At 31.7% G+C, this 20,330-nt stretch overlaps 1 protein-coding gene across 1 annotated transcript; it reads left to right on the plus strand.

Annotated features, from left to right (window-relative positions):
* The first annotated feature begins 1,631 nt into the window (after nt 1-1,631).
* LOC134687087 (histone deacetylase 8-like) lies at nt 1,632-19,875 on the plus strand. Its single transcript, XM_063547064.1, has 11 exons — nt 1,632-2,756; nt 4,642-4,694; nt 5,923-6,059; nt 8,428-8,569; nt 9,628-9,740; nt 10,369-10,446; nt 11,300-11,408; nt 12,947-13,119; nt 14,822-14,916; nt 18,457-18,562; nt 19,696-19,875. Exons 1-11 carry the CDS (start codon nt 2,223-2,225, stop codon nt 19,728-19,730), a joined length of 1,575 nt encoding a protein of 524 aa, XP_063403134.1. The 5' UTR covers nt 1,632-2,222; the 3' UTR covers nt 19,731-19,875.
* Nucleotides 19,876-20,330: the final 455 nt, after the last annotated feature.

Consider the following 20,330-nt stretch of genomic DNA (forward strand, 5'->3'; position numbering starts at 1 on the left):
TTGCATGGGGAATCTGGGTCTGTTCGCCCCCATTCACTTTCACACCCTACACGTTCGCACCCAATTTTTATTGCTTTTGTGTTTAATAACTTTGTAATCAAGTTTTGGCAAATGTATTCATATAACATGTATAAGTATATTTGTTGTCATTGTCTGACAACGTTGTTTTTTTGTGTTGAATACGTATACATCTTATTCTTGTTTTGGTTTGTGTATTGCTAACTTTTATTTCATTGTTTCAAAATAAAGTGAGACTCTGACAACATATTTTTTGTGTTGAAAATAAATTTTAATCATGTTTTGGTTAGTGTATTGCTATAACTTTCATGACTTTATGTTTCATTGTTTCAGATCAAAATGGCCAATCTGTTAAAATCTTTTGTGTTTTTCATTTAAAATCTTCAATGTTTTACTCATACCAAGCTAAATACATGCAGTATTTACATCAAATCAATTACAAAGTTTGAAACAACAATCTTGATTTTCTCATAATAAATTATTCAACTGGAATTTGATTTTAAATTGGGTGCGAACTGACCTTGGGTGTGAATGTGCAAGGTGCAAACGTGTAGGGTGCGAAAATATATTTGGCGTAAACGGACCTGATTCATTGCATGGGTACAACTGTAAAAGTCAAATAAGTACAGCTGGTCAAATTGGCACCCATAGAAAAAGTCAAATCGGCACCTTGTTGTTTGTTTCAAATAACCGTAATGATGTGATGTATGTGATGTCATAGAAAATACTTTTAAAATAGAATCAATATGTAAAAGACCATAATCATGATAAAGATAGGACATTCAGGATAATAATTTAGATAAAACATAGCTGAGAGGTTAATACAGCAGATTGGTACCCCTTGAAAAAGATACAGTATGTGTTATTTATAATGATACCTGTTGAGTGTTGTAACTGTTGATTAGCTAGGGGTCGTAAACAAAGTCATAAACTTGTTGCTATGTAAAATTTTGTACAGTTTTTTTTTTAACTCTTACCAATTAAAATGAAGATCAATTTCGTCAGGTAATGAAAATTGTTAGTCCAAATAGATCAACCATCTTTCCCCACACATGTGCACAATATGCTAGAAATATCGCCAGCAGACATATTTTGTCGCCAGATTAAATAAAAATTCGCAGATTGCAACATTGGCAACACACAGCATGGTCCCTGGTTGTGACCATTGATCTACAAATGTATCGTAGGGTCCTAAACTTGACATACAAAATTATAGATATTTAGAAACTGATCTGACAGAAAATTTCAAAATTGGTAACCAATAATTTTTTCAGGTGCATGTATGTTTTGTGAAAATCTGGATGGGAAGGCCTTGTAAGTGTATTACAATTCCAATATCAATGGATATCTGGATTCAGATTTAGGCATGAAAATCAGAATGATACTGTCAAAATCAGGATAGTCATGATAGTGGGCAGGTAAGCACTTTTTACTGTGAAATTGTAGCTCTATGTACATCATGTACATGTAGTATATCAATCCATTCAAGATAAACATTCAACTTAGTGCATTTGTATTTTGTTTACAACTCTCTACATTGTACATTGTGATTGTAGCTTCCAGTTTCACAAACAATGGAGAAAGATATCTTAGATGGAGTTGAACATGTTGAAAGGGACAGCAAAGAAAGTCTGAATTCTAAATCTTTTGATACCTTTGGACCAGATGAAAATTTTGTGCCTACAGTTTTAGACTTTATTAACAATGAAACACCTGAAAGTAATATTAAAAGTGATAAAAATGAAACAAATTTGTCACAAAATACAGAAAATGACCAAGCTGACAGAAATACAATTTTAGAAGCTTGTGAGACAAAACTAAACCAATCGACATCCTCTGGTAAAAATGAGAATGTGGTAAAATCTACAGAGGATTTAGAATCTAAACCACACACATTGTTGACAAATGATAAAACAATTCTGGATCATGCCAGTGTCAATGTTAATGATGAAGATGAAACTTGCAAAACATGTTCCAAAGAGACTATTTCTTCATTGACAAATGAAATAACAATCCTTGATCATGCCAGTATCAATGTTGATGACCAGGATCAAACTTCCAAAACAATTTTAAAAGGCACTATTCAACCTATTTCTTCATGTTCAGAAAATGAGAGTTTTGGTTCACTCCAGATAAATGTTGATGACAGAATTTTGTCAAGTGAAAAACTTCAAAAAGCTGTGGATAAAATTATTGAAGAAGATATGGAAATTGATTCATCTGATATCGATGTTCCCCATGTTCAAGAGAAGACCAATCCATGGGAACTCTTAGAAGACTCTTCCTTGTGTTCTAATGAGGTCACATATATTAGTGAAAAAGACAAAGTTGACAAAATTGAAGTTACAGATGACATTTATGATATTGATAATGATGTTCATCAAGAAACAACGCATACACCTTCCTTACAAATGTTAAGAAAAGATCAAAAGAAAGAAAGGTCAATCTTTCAAGGTCAAGATGACAGCTGTCAGGCTGCTGGAGACAAAACTAGTGAGGATTTATCTTTAAAGCAGGTTAAATGTATAGACACAAAATTGAAACCTGTTTCTGAATTAGGAATCAAGAAACTAGGACTTTCAAAGCAATCAAAAACTTCTGAAGACGTAACTGAAAAGCTAAGAAAAGAAAAGCTTTCTCATACTGTAGATAAGAAGAACAAAAATCAGAAAGTTGTTTATATTTACAGTAAGGAGCTGATTCAGATTTGTGATCAGATGCAGAAAATACCTTGTAGAGTAAGTAGAATGTACAAATGTATACAGGTATAGGGGTAAATTCAGTAAAAAATCTCCTATTTACTTTAATGCTATTCTATGTCATATATGTATGAAAATAAATTTATACCTGATTTACCTTTAGAAATTAGAAACTTTCATATATCATTCATGAAACTACAAATGTATCCCTATCTTTTGCAACAATACAAACATAGGGTCATGCAGCATTTTTGAGCATTCACATGGCTTTTTTTACAAACAATGTAGATTCACACTGAATTCCTATACTGACCACATTTACCATGTTTACTTTAAACCCTGTAGGAAAAAAAATAGTACATTCAGCATTTTTTTTTTTTTTTTTTCAACTCTAGTTTTGATCCATCTATCCAAAATTATTTATTACAAACATTATCTACCAATCAGAAGAGCACATGACTTCAGTTTAACACATAAAGCTCTCCCCCAAATGGGCGGTCCCTGATGACGTATATTTATTTACTGAATTTACCCATATACATGGTATAGAATTGAGAATGGAAATGGGGAATGTGTCAAAGAGACAACAACCTGACCGTTGAAAAAAACAACAGCAGAAGGTCACCAACAGGTCTTCAATATTGTAGCGAGAAATTCCCACACCCAGAGGCGTCATTCAGATGGCCCCTTAACCATGTTAACAAGTATATATATACAAGTTCAGTGATTATGAACACCATACTAATTTCCAAATTGTACACAAGAAACTAAAATAATACAAGACTAACAGAGGCCAGAGGCTCCTGACTTGGGACAGACACAAAAATGCAGCGGGGTTATATATACATTCATTTGACATTGTATATATTATAAATATTTTAAGGTAAATTTTAATAATCAATGATTATTTATCAATGTATATGGAATAACTAATTCATGTTATCATGAGTGATCATGGTAATTGAAGAATCCAAATTAATAGAGGAACATTCAACAAGTGACCAACATGACCAAGCAACACATTAATTTATGAATGCGCTTGGTGCGTTACTTTTTTTTTATGAAATTCAAGTAGAAAATGTAAAGAATATATATTTTTTTCTACACATTCAAAATTTGTTTTGGTCCAACGTTATTGATGTCTTGCATTGACAACGCCCATCATGCCTTTTGTTGTATGATGTCAGAGGAGTGATATAACCACGTTTATTTAACATGTAAAATTATTGGTTTTCACTGGGAAATCAATGTATTTCATTGCAACCAATTTATCAGTAAGTCACTATAGCACTCATTTTCTATACAGAAATATTATTTTCATTTGCATATAATAATAGTTTTCAACATGTAAAATAAATTGTGAAATGTGGTGCTTAAACTATGTCTGTATCAACATTTTCAAATCTTCCTGAAATACAAAATTGTCTTTCATCTTTATAAAGATAAAATTGAGAAAGGAAATGCGGAATGTGTCAAACATTTTTGTCAAAGCGACAACAACCCCAACATAGAGCAGACAACAGCTGAAGGCCACCAATGGGTCCATGGGTCCTTCAGCTGGACCCTTAAAAAATATGTATACTAGTACAGTGATAATGGACGTCATTCTAAACTCTAAATTATACACAAGAAACTAAAATTAAAAATAATACAAGACTAACAAAGGTCAGAGGCTCATGACTTGGGACAGGGGCAAAATTGCAGTGGGGTTAAACATGCTTATGAGATCTCATGATCAACCCTCCTCCTATACCTCTAGCCAATGTAGAAAAGTAAACGCATAACAATACGCACATTAAAATTCAGTGCAAGAGAAGTCAGAGTCCGATGTCAGAAGATGAAACAAAAGAAAATAAATAAAATGACAATAATACATACATAACAACAGACTACTAGCTAACTGTTTTATTAATTTTTATTACAGGCAAGTATGGTATACAGTCTTATTGAGGCTTATGGCTTGACTCGGTACATGAGGTAAATATAAAAAAAAGATTGATATACATATTTGTACTTTTGTATTACACTGGGGGAAAAAACATATTAAAGTGTGAGACATATATATATACATGATATACATGTAGTTACTGGGAGAAAAAAACAAAGATGTAAATATTTTGGCTAAAATTGTAATGAATATAAATAAACAGCTGTGCCATGAGCACATGATACGCCCATCGTCTTGTGTGTGTGGATGTTATGCAATAATCATAAATAGTTTCTGACATACGGTGCAACTTGAAAAACCCCCCTTTTTTTACAAAAAAACTTAATTACTCTAAAATGAAATGTTGAATCATTACTAAAAATTATACAGATCTTTAGATTAGTATTACTAAGTATTGTGTAAAGTTTTAAGCAATAATCATAAATCCTTTTTGAGGTACATGAGGTACGGCACGACATGTGAAAACCCCCTCCCCCTTTTTTTACAAAATACTCAATAACTCAAAAATGAAATTTGAATCATCACCAAAAAGTATACTGATTTTTAGATTAATATAACTAAGAATTGTGTAAAGTTTTAAGCAATAATCATAAATCCTTTTTAGTAACGGCACGACATGTGAGAACCCCCTCCACCTTTTTTTACAAAATACTCAATAATTCAAAAATAAAATTTGAATCATCACCAAAAAGTATACTGATTTTTAGATTAATATAACTAAGAATTGTGTAAAGTTTTAAGCAATAATCATAAATCCTTGTTGAGAGAGCACGACATGAGAAAAAACACATCCCTGTTTTAGTTCCAAAGTCCCATTACTCAAAAAGTTTTAATCTCATTTTCTTCAAAAAGTAAACAGCACTTTTGACCATCATAAGAAACAAACAACTATCTTAAATTTCATGAAACTTGGATAAGTTGTTCTAAAGTAATGGTGCAACATGTTTTCGCGGGAAAGACAGATTGGCAGACAGACGCCTGACATTTGCATACCATAATACATCCCTTCAAAAATTTTGACTAGCGTATAAAAAAAAAATTGTTATGATTGCCAATGAAACAACTCTCCACAAGAGACCAAAATGACACAGAAATTAACAACTATAAGTCACCGTTTCTCATGATTTTATAAATTTTATGATTTGAATAATAATATACAATGTATTGATATTATCTATAAGCTATTGACATATACATGGCATTTTGGCAAGTGCATCAATGAGAATTATGGCAATAATTTTTGTTCAATGTTTTTAGAGTTGTAGAACCAAGGGAGGCAACAGAAAGAGAAGTTCTTGCCTTCCATGACCTTGACTACATAGAGTTCATAAAGAAAATCAGTAACCATGACGATTCTGAAAAGTTTGAAGATGAAGCAACACACTATGGATTAAGTATGAATATCTGCATATAAAGATAGTCATGATAGTAGCTTAAAGTCATAAGAAACCTCAAATAAAAAAATTTAATGCATATGTTTTTATAACTCAATGGATAGTTAGGGCCCCGCCTTTTTTTTTCGCCTTTAGGCGGGTGTCCTATAGTGATCAGTCTGTACGTCCATCCGTCCGTCCATCTGTAACACTTTGACTTTGTGTTCGCTCCATATCTAGAGAACCATTATGATTTCATACTTTATACTTTACATGTTTATTAACCACCACCAGAGGGCGTGTCATGATGTATGTACAACTTTCTAGGTCAAAGGTCAAGGTCAAAAACTTTGGTTTCAGTTGACAACCCCCTGTCCTGTGGTGAAGATCGTGTCCGCTCCATATCTAGATAACCATTATGATTTCAAAGTTTATACTTGACATCCATTTTAACCACCACCAGAGGGCGTGTCATAATGTATGCATCCTAGGTCAAAGGTCAGTCAGTTGGTCTGTCCATCCATTCGTTATTCTTAACAAATTGTGTCCGCTCTACCTCTCGAGAAACGTTAATATTTCATACTTTATACTTGGTGGGTCATAATATATTGAAGGCATAATTCTAAAAATATGTGACAAATATCAATTGGGCAGCACCTTTAAACATATTGTTCAAACATCAATCCATATATCCAGAAGTCATCTTAGAGTAGTCAACAATGAGTTCACATCATGCAGTCATATCACTATTATACTATGAAAGTAAGTTGAGAATATTTATCAGTTTTAACTTAAAATCTTAGAATAAAATCACACATGAGACTATGTAATAACTTCAAATAATGCTTCATATCAGATTATCCATACAACTTATTTACCCCACGTTATTGACAGCGGGGCACACAGAGATGGCTCCCATCTCAATGGTATCTAGTTTTCATTATAAAACTTATGTACATATACTTTTTTCTGAAGAAAATTCTTTAATTTATTCATATTTAGAAGAAGTTTACTTTATTTCAATTGCTGTTTCCAGGAAGCAATTCCCCCAATATATTTTCCGTATGCAAAGTGACCTCAGTGTGACCCATCTCGTAAAAATCTGGTGATCACAATACGCATGGATGTCCTTAAAATAAACTATTATCTGAATTTACATGTTAAACACATGCTCAATTTCCATGCTTTTTTGTTTATTTTTCGTCAATTGTTGACAAAAATGTGACAATCGTAAACTTCAAAACACGAACTTTAATTACCTGATTGACGATTATACGAAATTTAATCGAAAAAAAAATGATATATTCGAGCACGGAAGATTAAGTTTATGATGTTTATATGCATTGGTTCAAGAATTGGAAGAACATTATGTTTCACCGGTCACTTGTTCTTTATGACTTTAATATTGATATTCAACATCAAAAATACAAAGATAAATTTTACTGCTTACAACCACCACACTCATCCATAGAAACAGATATTGATCTAGATATAGATAAAAAAGATTTCAAGTTTTTCAAGAAAACAATCTAAATTTTTTTATTATCAAACGGTCACCACTTTTGATATTTACAGGCAGTTTTCCTGAGAGTTACATGTACATGTAGATGTTAAAAAACATGAAAAATGCAATTAACTATATACAAAAGTCATGTATATAACAACTAAAGAGATGTGGTATGATTGCCAATGAGACAACTTACCAGCAGAGTGCAAATGAATAAGATTAAGGCAAATTCAGGTCTCCAGACCAAATTCAATTTGCAAAAAAAATATATGACTGACTTGAACCAACAACAACTGATTTACACGCTCCTGACTTGCAATAGCTATATATGGGCACATAAAGAATAAGGAAAGGGTTAAAGATGATTGTGAGTACTCAACCCTCCATCTTACGGTACCTGTGGTAATGGTCTTACAGCACATTACAAGAATGAGCTGTAAAATTCAGTTGAAAAGAATTCCCATCGTAACATAATCTATCAGGAATTGCTGTTTGACAAGATTTTCCTGTAGTAAAATGTGTTAAATAAATAAGGCAGTTAGTTTTCTTGTTTGAATTGTTTTACATTGTCTTATCGTGGCCTTTTATAGCTGACTATTCGGTATGGGCTTTGCTCATTGTTGAAGGCCATACGGTGACCTATAGTTGTTAATGTTTGTGTCATTTTGGTCTTTTGTGGATAGTTGTCTCATTGGCAATCATACCACATCTTCTTTTTATATAAAAGAATCATGACTTCGGATGTAAATTTTATAATTACCATAAAAATGACACAAAATATATACATGTATGTCCATTATATTAGTTTTATCTTTTCAAATGCACTACAAGCTTTATGTTTTTGCTATGTGAATTGTTGACTGTACAAAATACTGTTTTCAGGTTATGATTGTCCCTTACAACAGGGTCTGTATAAGTATGCCACTATGTCATCAGGTGCCACCATAGTGGCAGCAGAATGTTTGTTACAGGAAACCTGTAAAGTGGCTATCAACTGGTGTGGCGGGTGGCATCATGCAGCTAAGTTAGTACCGTGTAAAACAGTTGTTCTCTGTATTTTAGATAGATTTTATTATTTTTTTGTACTTGAGAACTGAATGCTTCTTTTTGTAACTTCATTGGGGTGTAAAAGCGTTGACTGAAGTACATTTTGTATGAAGCATGGGAGTGCATGGTCAATGCTTTTACAACCTTTTGAAGTTACAAAAAGAAGCATTCCATACTTATAATTACATTTTTTAGCTTGGTTAATCATGAACACACGATATAATTTTTTTAATTTAATTCACCTGTGGCTGTGCACTTATTGTGGGACCTCATGTTATCATGAATGATAAGTTTTATTGAGTGATGCAATTGGTTAAGGAATAACATGTGATGTGCAGGTATCCAATCAGAACAACATATCATAATGAAACATACATCTAATGTAATTATTAATAGATATAAAATAAATTACAGTATAACTTTTCTTCAGAAAAATTATCAACATCTAATCTTTTTGAAATCATTGGTAATGTTAGGCAGAACAATATTAATGTATTTAGTATCATCTGCTAAGATGTGGTATAATTTTTTTTCTAATAGTGCAGGGATTTCAAATTTTTAAGCAGAAGCCTGTCCTTTTTCCCATTTGCATAGCCGACCCAATACTCATTTCAAGTAAATAAGAATGCTTGGAAGAATTTTCTCCTTCCTGGTCTCAATTTGAAATGAGAAGAATTCAGAATTGTTTAAGTACTTGATTTGAGTGGTTTTATCAATATTCCCTTTTTTTGTATTTGAAAGAAGAAAATAAAAAAGAATATTCCATTGTATTTTGGGAGAATTTCGACAAAAAGCTTGCATGGATTTTTTTCCATGCATATATAATTAAAACAATACATGCAATTAAGTTTTAAGAAATTATTCAAACCTGATTCTCCTATAAGGATATCTGGTTATATTTAGCTGTCTTTCGACACCCAACTATATACAGCTTTTTGTTACAATATTAAAAGTCAGGGTTAGTTTGTCCTAAGTAAGAAATATTTGGATCTGGTACATTACAAAGTCGTCAATCCATGTTCATTTTTCTTCCAGAGACCATGCTTCAGGGTTTTGTTACATTAATGACATTGTACTTGGTATACTTAAGCTGAAGGAAAAGTATGATAGGATACTGTATGTTGACCTTGACCTACACCATGGTGATGGTAAGAATTTTTCAAAGTATTGAAAACAATTTCTGTTATGGTATATAGCTAGAGAAAGAAATTATATTGTTATATATACACAAATGCAACAAGTAAAATTGAGAATGGAAATGGGGAATGTAACAAAGAGACAACAACCCGACCATAGAAAAAACAACAGCCGAAGGTCACCAACAGGTCTTCAATGTAATTCCTATCTATTTGTACATGTTGTAAATAAGCAATGATGTAATGCCCCAAACACATTTTTAGTATACTGTATGCCAGCAAATCTGATCATTATAAGAAAGCCTTGAACACATAAAAGTAGATGTTTCATTTTTATACCAGGTGGACAATGTCAGGTAAATATATAAATGTCCGGAATATATATATGACTGTTTTGGAAACCATGGTCTGCTGGATTTGTATTTTACCTTGAGCTGTTTCAGTGGTACCATAATACTGCTTAAATTTCCATAGAAATGACACAGAATATTTTTTACCAAAAAAACAAAAGTCATGTAGACAGAACTTTATCCACATATAAAAATACATGCTTTGTTGCAACTGCAACAAAATGCATATCTTTTGAAATGTTCATAGATCAGTAAAAGCTTTGAATGTATTTTATTTATTTTGTTTGTAGGTGTTGAAGATGCATTTAGTGCTACATCAAAAGTTATGACTGTTTCCTTCCATAAGTACCTTACAGGATTTTTTCCAGGTAAAAAAATATTTACAGTTCTGTTGATATTTAAAGCTAAACAAAAATGCTGAAGGTATGTTCAAAGGATGCCATGAGGAAGACAACATATTTCTTTTATATAGATAAACCCACCACAGTAATATGTGTTTTTAGTGAAAGCAGTTGTGATGGATCAAAACATCAATAGTTATGACTGTTTTCTTCCATAAGTACCTTACAGGATTTTTTTTATAGATAAACCAACCACAGTAATCTATGTTTTAAGTGAAAGCAGTTGTGATGGATCAAACCAAACACTTTTAAACATGTTAAATTGGTATTTGCTACTTCTCAAACAATCACAAATTACTTGAGAGTTAGTTGGCTCAGAATTAGTAAACTGTGTCTAGGTAGGGTGACAGGTCTAACTGTTTTCTCAAGAGCTTATATGTTAAAGAGAAATTCAGTGTGTCTTTCTGGTACACCTAAGCAGGGTATATTCATAATTCATGTTATTGTCCTAGATGTGAATTCTACCTCAGGCATAGATTACTTTAGCTGTATTTGGCAAAAATTTTAGGAATTTCGGTCCTCAATGCTCTTTAACTTTACTTTATTTGGCCTTTTAACTTTTTTGGATTCGAGCGTCACTGATGAGTCTTTTGTAGACAAAACATGCGTCTGGCGTTTATACAAAATTTAGTCCTGGAATCTATGATGAGTTTATTTATATATATATATTTGAAGCTGAACATTAAGCAGTCATTGATTATCTTTTCTGTTGAGGTTCAAATAATATGTTCAGTTCATGAATGAGATCTGCAGTGGTTTTCTGTATGATTTTCTTGTTATTTGTAAGTTATTGATTAGATTGGATGACTATATTTTGTAGGAACAGGAAGTTTGGATGACATTGGAATAGGTAAAGGTCAATACTATACTGTCAATGTTCCATTGTTGGATGGCATTAAAGATACAGAGTTTACTCCATTAGTTTGTAGGTATGGCAAATATACCTAAAGAAAAACATGAATGGTTTTAAATTAAATACAGTATTGAAAAAAAATACAGTTATTCATGTTTAACTATATTTTGATTATCATTTTTATTCATTATCATCTTTGAAGGTTTTGTAGATGGCCAAAATGTCAACACTTTTTCAACAAAGACTACCTTTATTTTACATTTTCTAGTGGGTGTATTATTAGTTACCTAATACGGTATGTATGGGGTCAGTAAATCCCATATGGGATCAGAGCGAAGTGATACTGACCCCATATATACTGTATTACGTCACTAGCACACTATGTAACAAATTTATCTTACCGTCTATTTTAACGTGTGAAATTTAGACTAGTGACTTATCAAAATGTGCAAGTCTTCAATACTGTTAGCATTAAGAAACTTCCTATATTGATCGTACAAAAACAGATGCCACAATAACAACTTGTTAACTTTAAATGTATTTTATGAATTTATTTCAATCTTAATCATCAATTTCCTCATCTGTTGAAACCTTTAAGATTTTTTCTCAGTACTGTTGTGTTTTTATAAAGGGATGTAACACCACTACTAACCGTGTATGAAATAAGCCCCTCCTCCCTCCTTACCTAATATGGAATATAAAAGGACGTAACACCACTACTAACCGTTTATGAAATAAGCCCTACCTCCCTACCATTGCCTACTAACCGTATATGAAATATACACGGTTTCCAAGCAGAAGCTTTTAACCAATCATATTCCTAGAAATGTATAGGAGGTAAGATAATTTGAGATATATGGTAAATATGTAAATATAATTTTAATATGACGTGCTTCTTTTGCTTTATGAATATGTTATCAGTAAACCAATGCCATGAATGCTCTAAATCCAATATTACTTTTTTTGCACATTCATATATTGACTTCTGCAGAATCATGAATTTTATCAAATTGGCATGCATTTATTAACTTAAAACACTTCTCAACTCATAAATGATGCACATGTTGTTACTAATTCATTTATTATGACTTTCATGACTGTAATGTGTTGCATTCTGAAATTGACATATTTGACCTAAGTAAGACCATCATTCATGTTGGATTTTCAAAACTCCTTCCTCTGAAAAATCACAGTGCCAGCTGTTTGCCTTTTTACAAACAAAAAGTGGAGGTTCATGGGTTCATGGAAGAGCCTACACAATTGCTTAACCCTTCTACACATAGGACATCTAGATATCCTTAATTGTCCTAATCAGAATTGAAATAATTGATGCAAGCTATCGCTCGGGCAAAAATAATCACAAATTTAATGCATACCCATGTTGAAACTGCAATAAAGTATAGCTTGCATCAATTATTTCTTAAATAGAGGAGATGTTGTTTATACATCAACAACACGGCAACCCAACACAAAATTTATATGACAGAAAAGTGTTCAAAATTAATTTCTATCAATAGTTCAATAAAGGAATAGAAATATTCATGCAGATTTATTAATCTCTTTGGTAAAGAAAATGTATGTTTTTTTTACAATAAGATGTTTTTTACATTTCAGAATTCTGAATAAGGTGAAAGAAACATTCCGTCCTGAGGTTGTCGTCTGCCAATGTGGAGCAGACGGATTAGCTGGTGATCCAATGGAATCATTTAATTTAACACACAAAGGACTGGGAAAGTGTCTGTACTTCCTTTTACAGTGGAATCTTCCAACATTGGTTTTAGGGGGAGGTATGTACTTCCTGTTACAGTGGAATCTTCCAACATTGGTTTTAGGGGAGGTATGTACTTCCTGTTACAGTGGAATCTTCCAACATTGGTTTTAGGGGGAGGTATGTACTTCCTGTTACAGTGGAATCTTCCAACATTGGTTTTAGGGGGAGGTATGTACTTCCTGTTACAGTGGAATCTTCCAACATTGGTTTTAGGGGAGGTATGTACTTTTGTTACATTGGAATCATTCAACATTAGTTGTAGGGGAAGGTAAATACTATTTGAATGTTGTACATGTACAGTTGCCCATTTTTTCAAATGACAAATTATTATATAAAAGTATTATTGCAAAATTGAAACAACAAAGGTAACCAGCAAGATGAATAGTTAAACAGTATATGACTTTTTTTCAATAACATTTCAAACAAAACAGTTGATATAGAAATGCTGCCAGCAGATATTTTTTTTGTGTCAGAGACCATGGAGACAGAATAGAATAATTTTTAATCAATGTTTATTAAATTATCATTTCGGATTTAGAAAATTTCAAGTTATTGCAGATTCTTAAATTCTTGTTAAATAAAGAATTTTGAATGTAATACATGTAGTAGTACATACTTTACAAAAATTAGATAATTATAATGAAACATTTTAATTTTTGAGCAAGTATATTTCTAAGATAGCAGTCCAAGTTAATAGATATTGGTCTAAATGAGGATAAAGGCTAAAGGAAAACTATTTAGTCTGTAGTCTGATATCTAGTATTTGTGTTGAATTTTTTTCTGATATTTGTTATCTTTGTTTTATCCATTTATATATAATTAGTGGCCATTAAAAATTTTGCCTGCTAATTTCTACTTTTCTTTTTATTGTTTTATTGCATGTAGTTTAAAAAGATATTCTTTAAATCTTACAAAATCCTTGTTTTCTTCTTAGTTTTAGAAAAATGAAAAAATCTAGATAGAATCATTTTTGTCAAATTTTTAAGTGAATATATATCAATTTTTACCATACATTTTGTAGTAAAAACAGTAGTTCTGAATATTTGATAAATAGCCTGCTGTTTAATCCATATTGCACAACTTTGATGCATACCATTTATCATTCCCTTTATCACATCCTTTATCACAAACGTACTCATTTTTATTTTTTTATACATGAACTTGTTTTAATTTATGCGAGCCTCTTCAGAATTTTTGTCCCTCTAAATGGGTCCTAAATGAACAGTCATTCGGGTGTGACAAAATTTATTAAATGACGTCATTGTTTGGAATGTGACATCAAAAACGTTGAGTTTTCATATTTCTGACACATGATATGCAACTATAAAAAAGAACTCAATGAAATACCTAAAGGCCCTCTGGCTGATCAATATTGGTATCTCGGGATTATACGGCAAATGATAGGGATTTTGCCATGTATTCTTCTTTTACTTCCTTGTTAATTTGAAACAGATCTATGAATACCCTTAAAGGATCAGTATGGTTGATTGTTAAAAAACAATACCTTATGTTTAGAGTGCACTCCATTTTTGTGATTTCACTTTATTCCAATCTTAATTGACTAGGATTGTCAGTTTTCCTATCGAAGGTCTGTGGTTTTCTCTGGGGACTCTGGCTTCCTCCACCAATAAAAAATGGCCGCCATGCCTAAGTGCGGTGCTTAAAAGTGGTGATAAAATAACAAAAATCAAAATCAGCTTTATATGTTTATTTTTCAGGTGGATACAATTTAAGCAATACAGCCAGATGTTGGGCATTTCTTACAGCTTTAGCCACAGGGAAACAAATACCTACAGAGATTCCTGATCATGAGGTATGACAAACATTTTGATAACCCATTACAAACAGCGCTGAATCATAGATTTGCACTTTTTAGCTCACCTGGTCCAAAGGGTCAAGTGAGCTTTTCTCATCACTTTGCGTCCTGTTTCTGTCATCTGTCGTTGTCGTCCGTCGTTAGCTTTTACAAAATCTTCTCCTCTGAAACTACTGGGCCAAATTAAACCAAACTTGGCCACAATCATCATTTGGGTATCTAGTTTAAAAAATGTGTGGCGTTACCTGGCCAACCAACCAAGATGGCCGCCATGGCTAAAAATAGAACAGGTCAACATCTATCTGCCCTGAAATTTTCAGATGAATCAGACAATCCGTTGTTTGTTTGCTGCCCCTGAATTGGAAATTTTTAAAGAAATTTTACTGTTTTTGGTTATTATCTTGAATATTATTATTGATAGAGATAAACTGTAAACAGTTATAATGTTCAGCAAAGTAAGATCTACAAATAAGTAAATATGACTTAAATGGTTATATTAGTTGACCCCTTATGGGTTATTGCCCTTTATAGTCATTTTTTACCGATTTTTCCTAACTTTTTCTAATCTTTTTACAAAAATCTTCTTCTCTAAAACTACTGGTCCAATTTTAACCATACTTGGCCATAATCATTATTGAGGTATTTAGTTTCAAAATGTGGCGGTAACCCTGCCAACCAACCAAGTTGGCCAACATGGCTAAAAATAGAACATAGGTGTAAAATGTAGATTTTGGCTTATAACTCAGAAACCAAAACATTAAAAGCAATTCAGACATGGAGTTAATTTGTTTTGCAAGTCAAGATCTATCTGCCCATAAATTTTCTGATGAATCTGACAACTGGTTGTTGGGTTGCTGCACCTAAATTGGCAATTTTAAAGGAAATTAAACCGTTTTTTGGCTATTATCTTGAATATTTTTATAGATAGAGATAAACTGTAAACAGCAATAATGTTCAGCAAAGTAAGATCTACATATAAGTAACTATGACTAAAATGGTCAGTTGACCCCTTAAGGAGTTATGGCCCTTTATAGTAATTTTTTACCAATTTTTCCTAATTTTTTCTAATCTTTTACAAAAATCTTCTTCTCTAAAACTACTGGTCCAAATTTAACCATACTTGGCCATAATCATTATTGAAGTATTTACTTTAAAAAAATGTGGCGGTGACCCTGCCAACCAACCAAGTTGGCTAAAAATAGAACATAGGTGTAAAATTCAGATTTTGGCTTATAACTCAGAAACCAAAGCATGAAGAGCAATTCAGACAGGAGTTTAATTGTTTTGCAAGTCAAGATCTATCTGCCCTGAAATTTTCAGATGAATCTGACAATTGGTTGTTGGGTTGCTGCCCCTGAACTGGAAATATTTAAGGAAATTTTACTGATTTTGGTTATTATCTTGAATATTATTATAGATGGAGATAAACTGTGAACAGCAATAATGTTCAGCAAAGTAAGATCCACAAATAAGTCAACATGACCAAAAAGGTCAGTTGATCCCTTAATGAGATATTGCCCTTTACAGTAAATTTTTAATAATTTTGTAAATTTTTGTAAATTTTAACAAAATATTTTCCTCTGTAACTAAGGCCAGGATTTTTTTATTTGTTGGTTTACGGATGCGCTGACCCGATTTTGCCGGTTCCTAGAATAAAAATAAAATTGATTTTTCATGCTTTTTTATTCCCGCCGACCCAAACAAATACATTATCCCTGATAAATAATTAAATTCTTCTTTTTTTATGAAATGAAATGCATGAATCACTAACAAAATTGATAACACTCTCTGTTGTGAAAAAATAAAACTTCCAGTTAAAGTTTCTAAAAATAGACAAATTACACAAATAATTTTGCGGAACGAATTCTGTGTTTAAAACCAATTTCACAATAAGTTTGTTTCCCTTATTTGTCATCAGTCTGTAAGATGCATAATCTCATAGAAATAGACTTGTCCAAATGTGGACAGGTGGAAAGCACCTTGGAAGTAAAAGTTCTGAATACCAACAAGTCATTTAGAATTTTCTTGTTTCATGGATAATAAAAAAAAAAAATATCATCCATTTGGATAAAAAACGGGAATGCATGACACCAGATTAACCTGACATTCTCGTTTTTTCCGTGGACAAGTCTATTACCTTTTTGACACGTTTGTTGAAACTTATTTTGGTATGATGTTTTTTACATGCTTTTCTTTATCAGTTTTCGTTTTTAAAGATCATTACTCACCAAGTTTTCTGGAATTGATTAAGAACTATGCGAATTTGTTTTTCTTGTTTGTGAAATGACGATTTAATTTTTTCGTCTTTGTCTATGAACACCCCCTTTTTTACGACTAATCATTAGACAATGTCATGTAATATTTATGACAGCTGAGCAAGAATATTTCATTGAACTTAAATTTGAAATGATGACAATATAGCATAAAAAACGTTTTGTTAGAAAGGTGAAATGTATAATTATTTTGCATTTTTTTTCTGTCTTGAAAGATATTTTTTTTTCTTTTTTTTCCTGAACGACCGACCCGACTTTTTCATGGGGAAAATCCGTAAACCAACAAATTAAAAAAACGTGGCCTAATGGACTAAGTTCGTTATAAATTTAGATAATTGTAAGAAGCAAGAATGTTCAGTAAAGTAAAATCTACAAACACATCACTACATCACTATCACCAAAACACAATTTTGTCATGAATCCATCTGTGTCCTTTGTTAAATATGCACATAGACCAAGGTGAGCGACACAGGCTCTTGATAGCCTCTAGTTTTATTGTAGACTATTTTTATAATGTAATTTTTATACCAAATTTGTAAACAACATATTTAACCTTTATTCTAAAGCTAGAGACTAAAGTGTTGAAAGCTAGATATTTAAGAATTGGGAGTGCTCAAACCTAAAAATGCATCGAAATGACCACTAAATCTATCCAAGTTTGACAACTAGTAGCACAAAAATTTATATCTTGCTTGAATTTCTTCATTTGACAGATGCATAATTAAACCTTAGCTGGCAATTTAAGAAATATCTGTTAACTCATACATGTCATAGCTAGCTTCGCTCTGCAACGCTAGCTAAACTCAATTTGCGACAGTAAAATCTACATTTTACAAATGCCAAGCTTAAATTACAATACAGTTATCCCTAAATGTACAAGTTACAGATAAAAGAACTAATATGCACTAAATCATGCATGCATATGTATATAATATGAATAATCAAAAGGAGAACTGTGTTTTCATACCTGCTAAAGCATAGACAAAAACTGAAGATTCAGAAATAAACAAAAGTGACAATAAAAGACAATACTCACCACACCAACAAATAAAAACACAATTACACAATATCTTTGATTTGAAAAGCAAAATAAGTCATTAAAAATGTTAAAAGTTGAATATTACAACTTTTGGTAATTGTTTAAAAAATTCTTCTGCCAAAAAATAAAATGTTATAAAATGCATGATAATTGTGACATTTGACATTTAGTATTGACTTTCGGCACAGACTTATAGTAATGATTTTAATTATCACCATATTTCAGTATTTTATTGAGTATGGACCTGATTATGAGTTGGAAGTTTATCCTGGAAACAGAAAGAATCACAACACAGCACACTATCTGAGACAGGTCTATGGAGCCGTTTTGAGTAAGTATATTTGACATTCATTGGCTTTAAATAATATTTACTACCATGACTACCAACATAATTTTTAGGCTAGTTATATATTTAAAAAAATTTTTTTTTAGCACCTTTATTAGTCTTTTCAATTTATACCATTTGTTTCGTGACTGTAAGTCATGACATTTTGATGCAGGGATATTTTGGCAGTTTTTCCACCCCTGCGACAAAAGTACTAGAATGCAAGACAAAATGACTACAATTTGGTATGGACACCATAAACTCTTTGTACATTCTATGTTAATGTTTCATTGTTTAGTCCATATCTCAGATACTAAAAACATTGTCTAACTAACTTACTATATGCGGTATGGGCTTTGCCCATTGTTGAAGGCTGTACGGTGACCTATAATTATTAATGTTTGTGTCGTTTTGGTCTTTTGTGGATAGTTGTCTCATTGGCAATCATACCACATCTTCTTTTTTTTTATATTACTTCATTTATAGAATGATTGAAAAAGTTGAACATGCATTTGACTGACAGGTTTCATTTGACCTTCAATCGACATTGACCTTCTTTTCATTAAACATTGCATTGGAAATAATGTCAAGTTTATCTGATACATATGTCAGTACCTTTACCAAACTGATTATAATGTATGAATTTTATCCTAAGGGACTTTGACAGTCAATTTTCACAGACATTACAGTTGTACTGTATACATTTATAACCATTGGAATGCATATTATCGCTATTTTGTGCATTTTCATTTAATTTTTTTGTGACAATTTTCATATCATGCTCCTCGCTTGAGATGGAAAAATTATCGCTAGAAACTAAGCAGGCACGTGGCATTGCTAACGAAATTGACATGAAAATGACAATGTCTTCATAGGTAAAATAGCCATAAACATTATCATTGGTCATCTCAACTTGATTGCCTTTCTGGCTTTCGCCAACCCAGCTCAAGCGAGAAAATCAATCTTGTTGAGATGATCAACAATAATCTATAATTACATATTTGATATGTTGATTATTTATACCATCAGTATATATGGTTATTATTTTTAACATAAGAAAATATGTTTATTATAAAATACCACTAAAAACTTTTGTTAAATTTGTAAAAATATAAGCTATATTTTTATTTTTTTTGCAGATAATATCAGCAAGATCTGTACTGAAAAGTGTTAGCTGTTGCATAGTGAAACAAAACATATGACATTGGCAATGAAATAACGAATATTATGCAATATTTCTCAGGAATAAACATTTCATTGTTGATTACCTAATTGTGCCATGTTAACAATTTTATTGACTTTTCAATTGTTACTTTATTTATAATTTTTATTACCATATAAAGTTATAGAATAGTAAAACATTGTTGTACTTTGCCTCAATCTATCCTCATATTATTAACATTCTTTTTGATGGATTCATGATGATTTTAATGAGCACTTTGAAGCCTTCATTTTCACTTATTTTCTCATCTCTTATGCAGTATCTTTATTGTAACCTGTAAATCTGGTAGATGAAATCATTCTAAACATAAAAAACAGCTACTGTGACGAGACATTTTAATCTAAAGATAATGAAGAAAACTGTGATCAATATGGGAGCGTGTAAGATAAAAAAAAATTGTCACAGTAGCTGCTATTTGTGCCTAGTATGATGTCATGTACTAGATTTATATGAAATAAAATTAAGAATGGAAATGTGTCAAAGAGACAACAACCTGACCATAAGAACAAACAACAGCAGAAGATCACCAACAGGTCTTCAATGCAGCGAAAA

The sequence above is a fragment of the Mytilus trossulus genome, chromosome 10 (genome assembly GCF_036588685.1).
Source record: "Mytilus trossulus isolate FHL-02 chromosome 10, PNRI_Mtr1.1.1.hap1, whole genome shotgun sequence".
NCBI lineage: Eukaryota > Metazoa > Mollusca > Bivalvia > Mytilida > Mytilidae > Mytilus > Mytilus trossulus.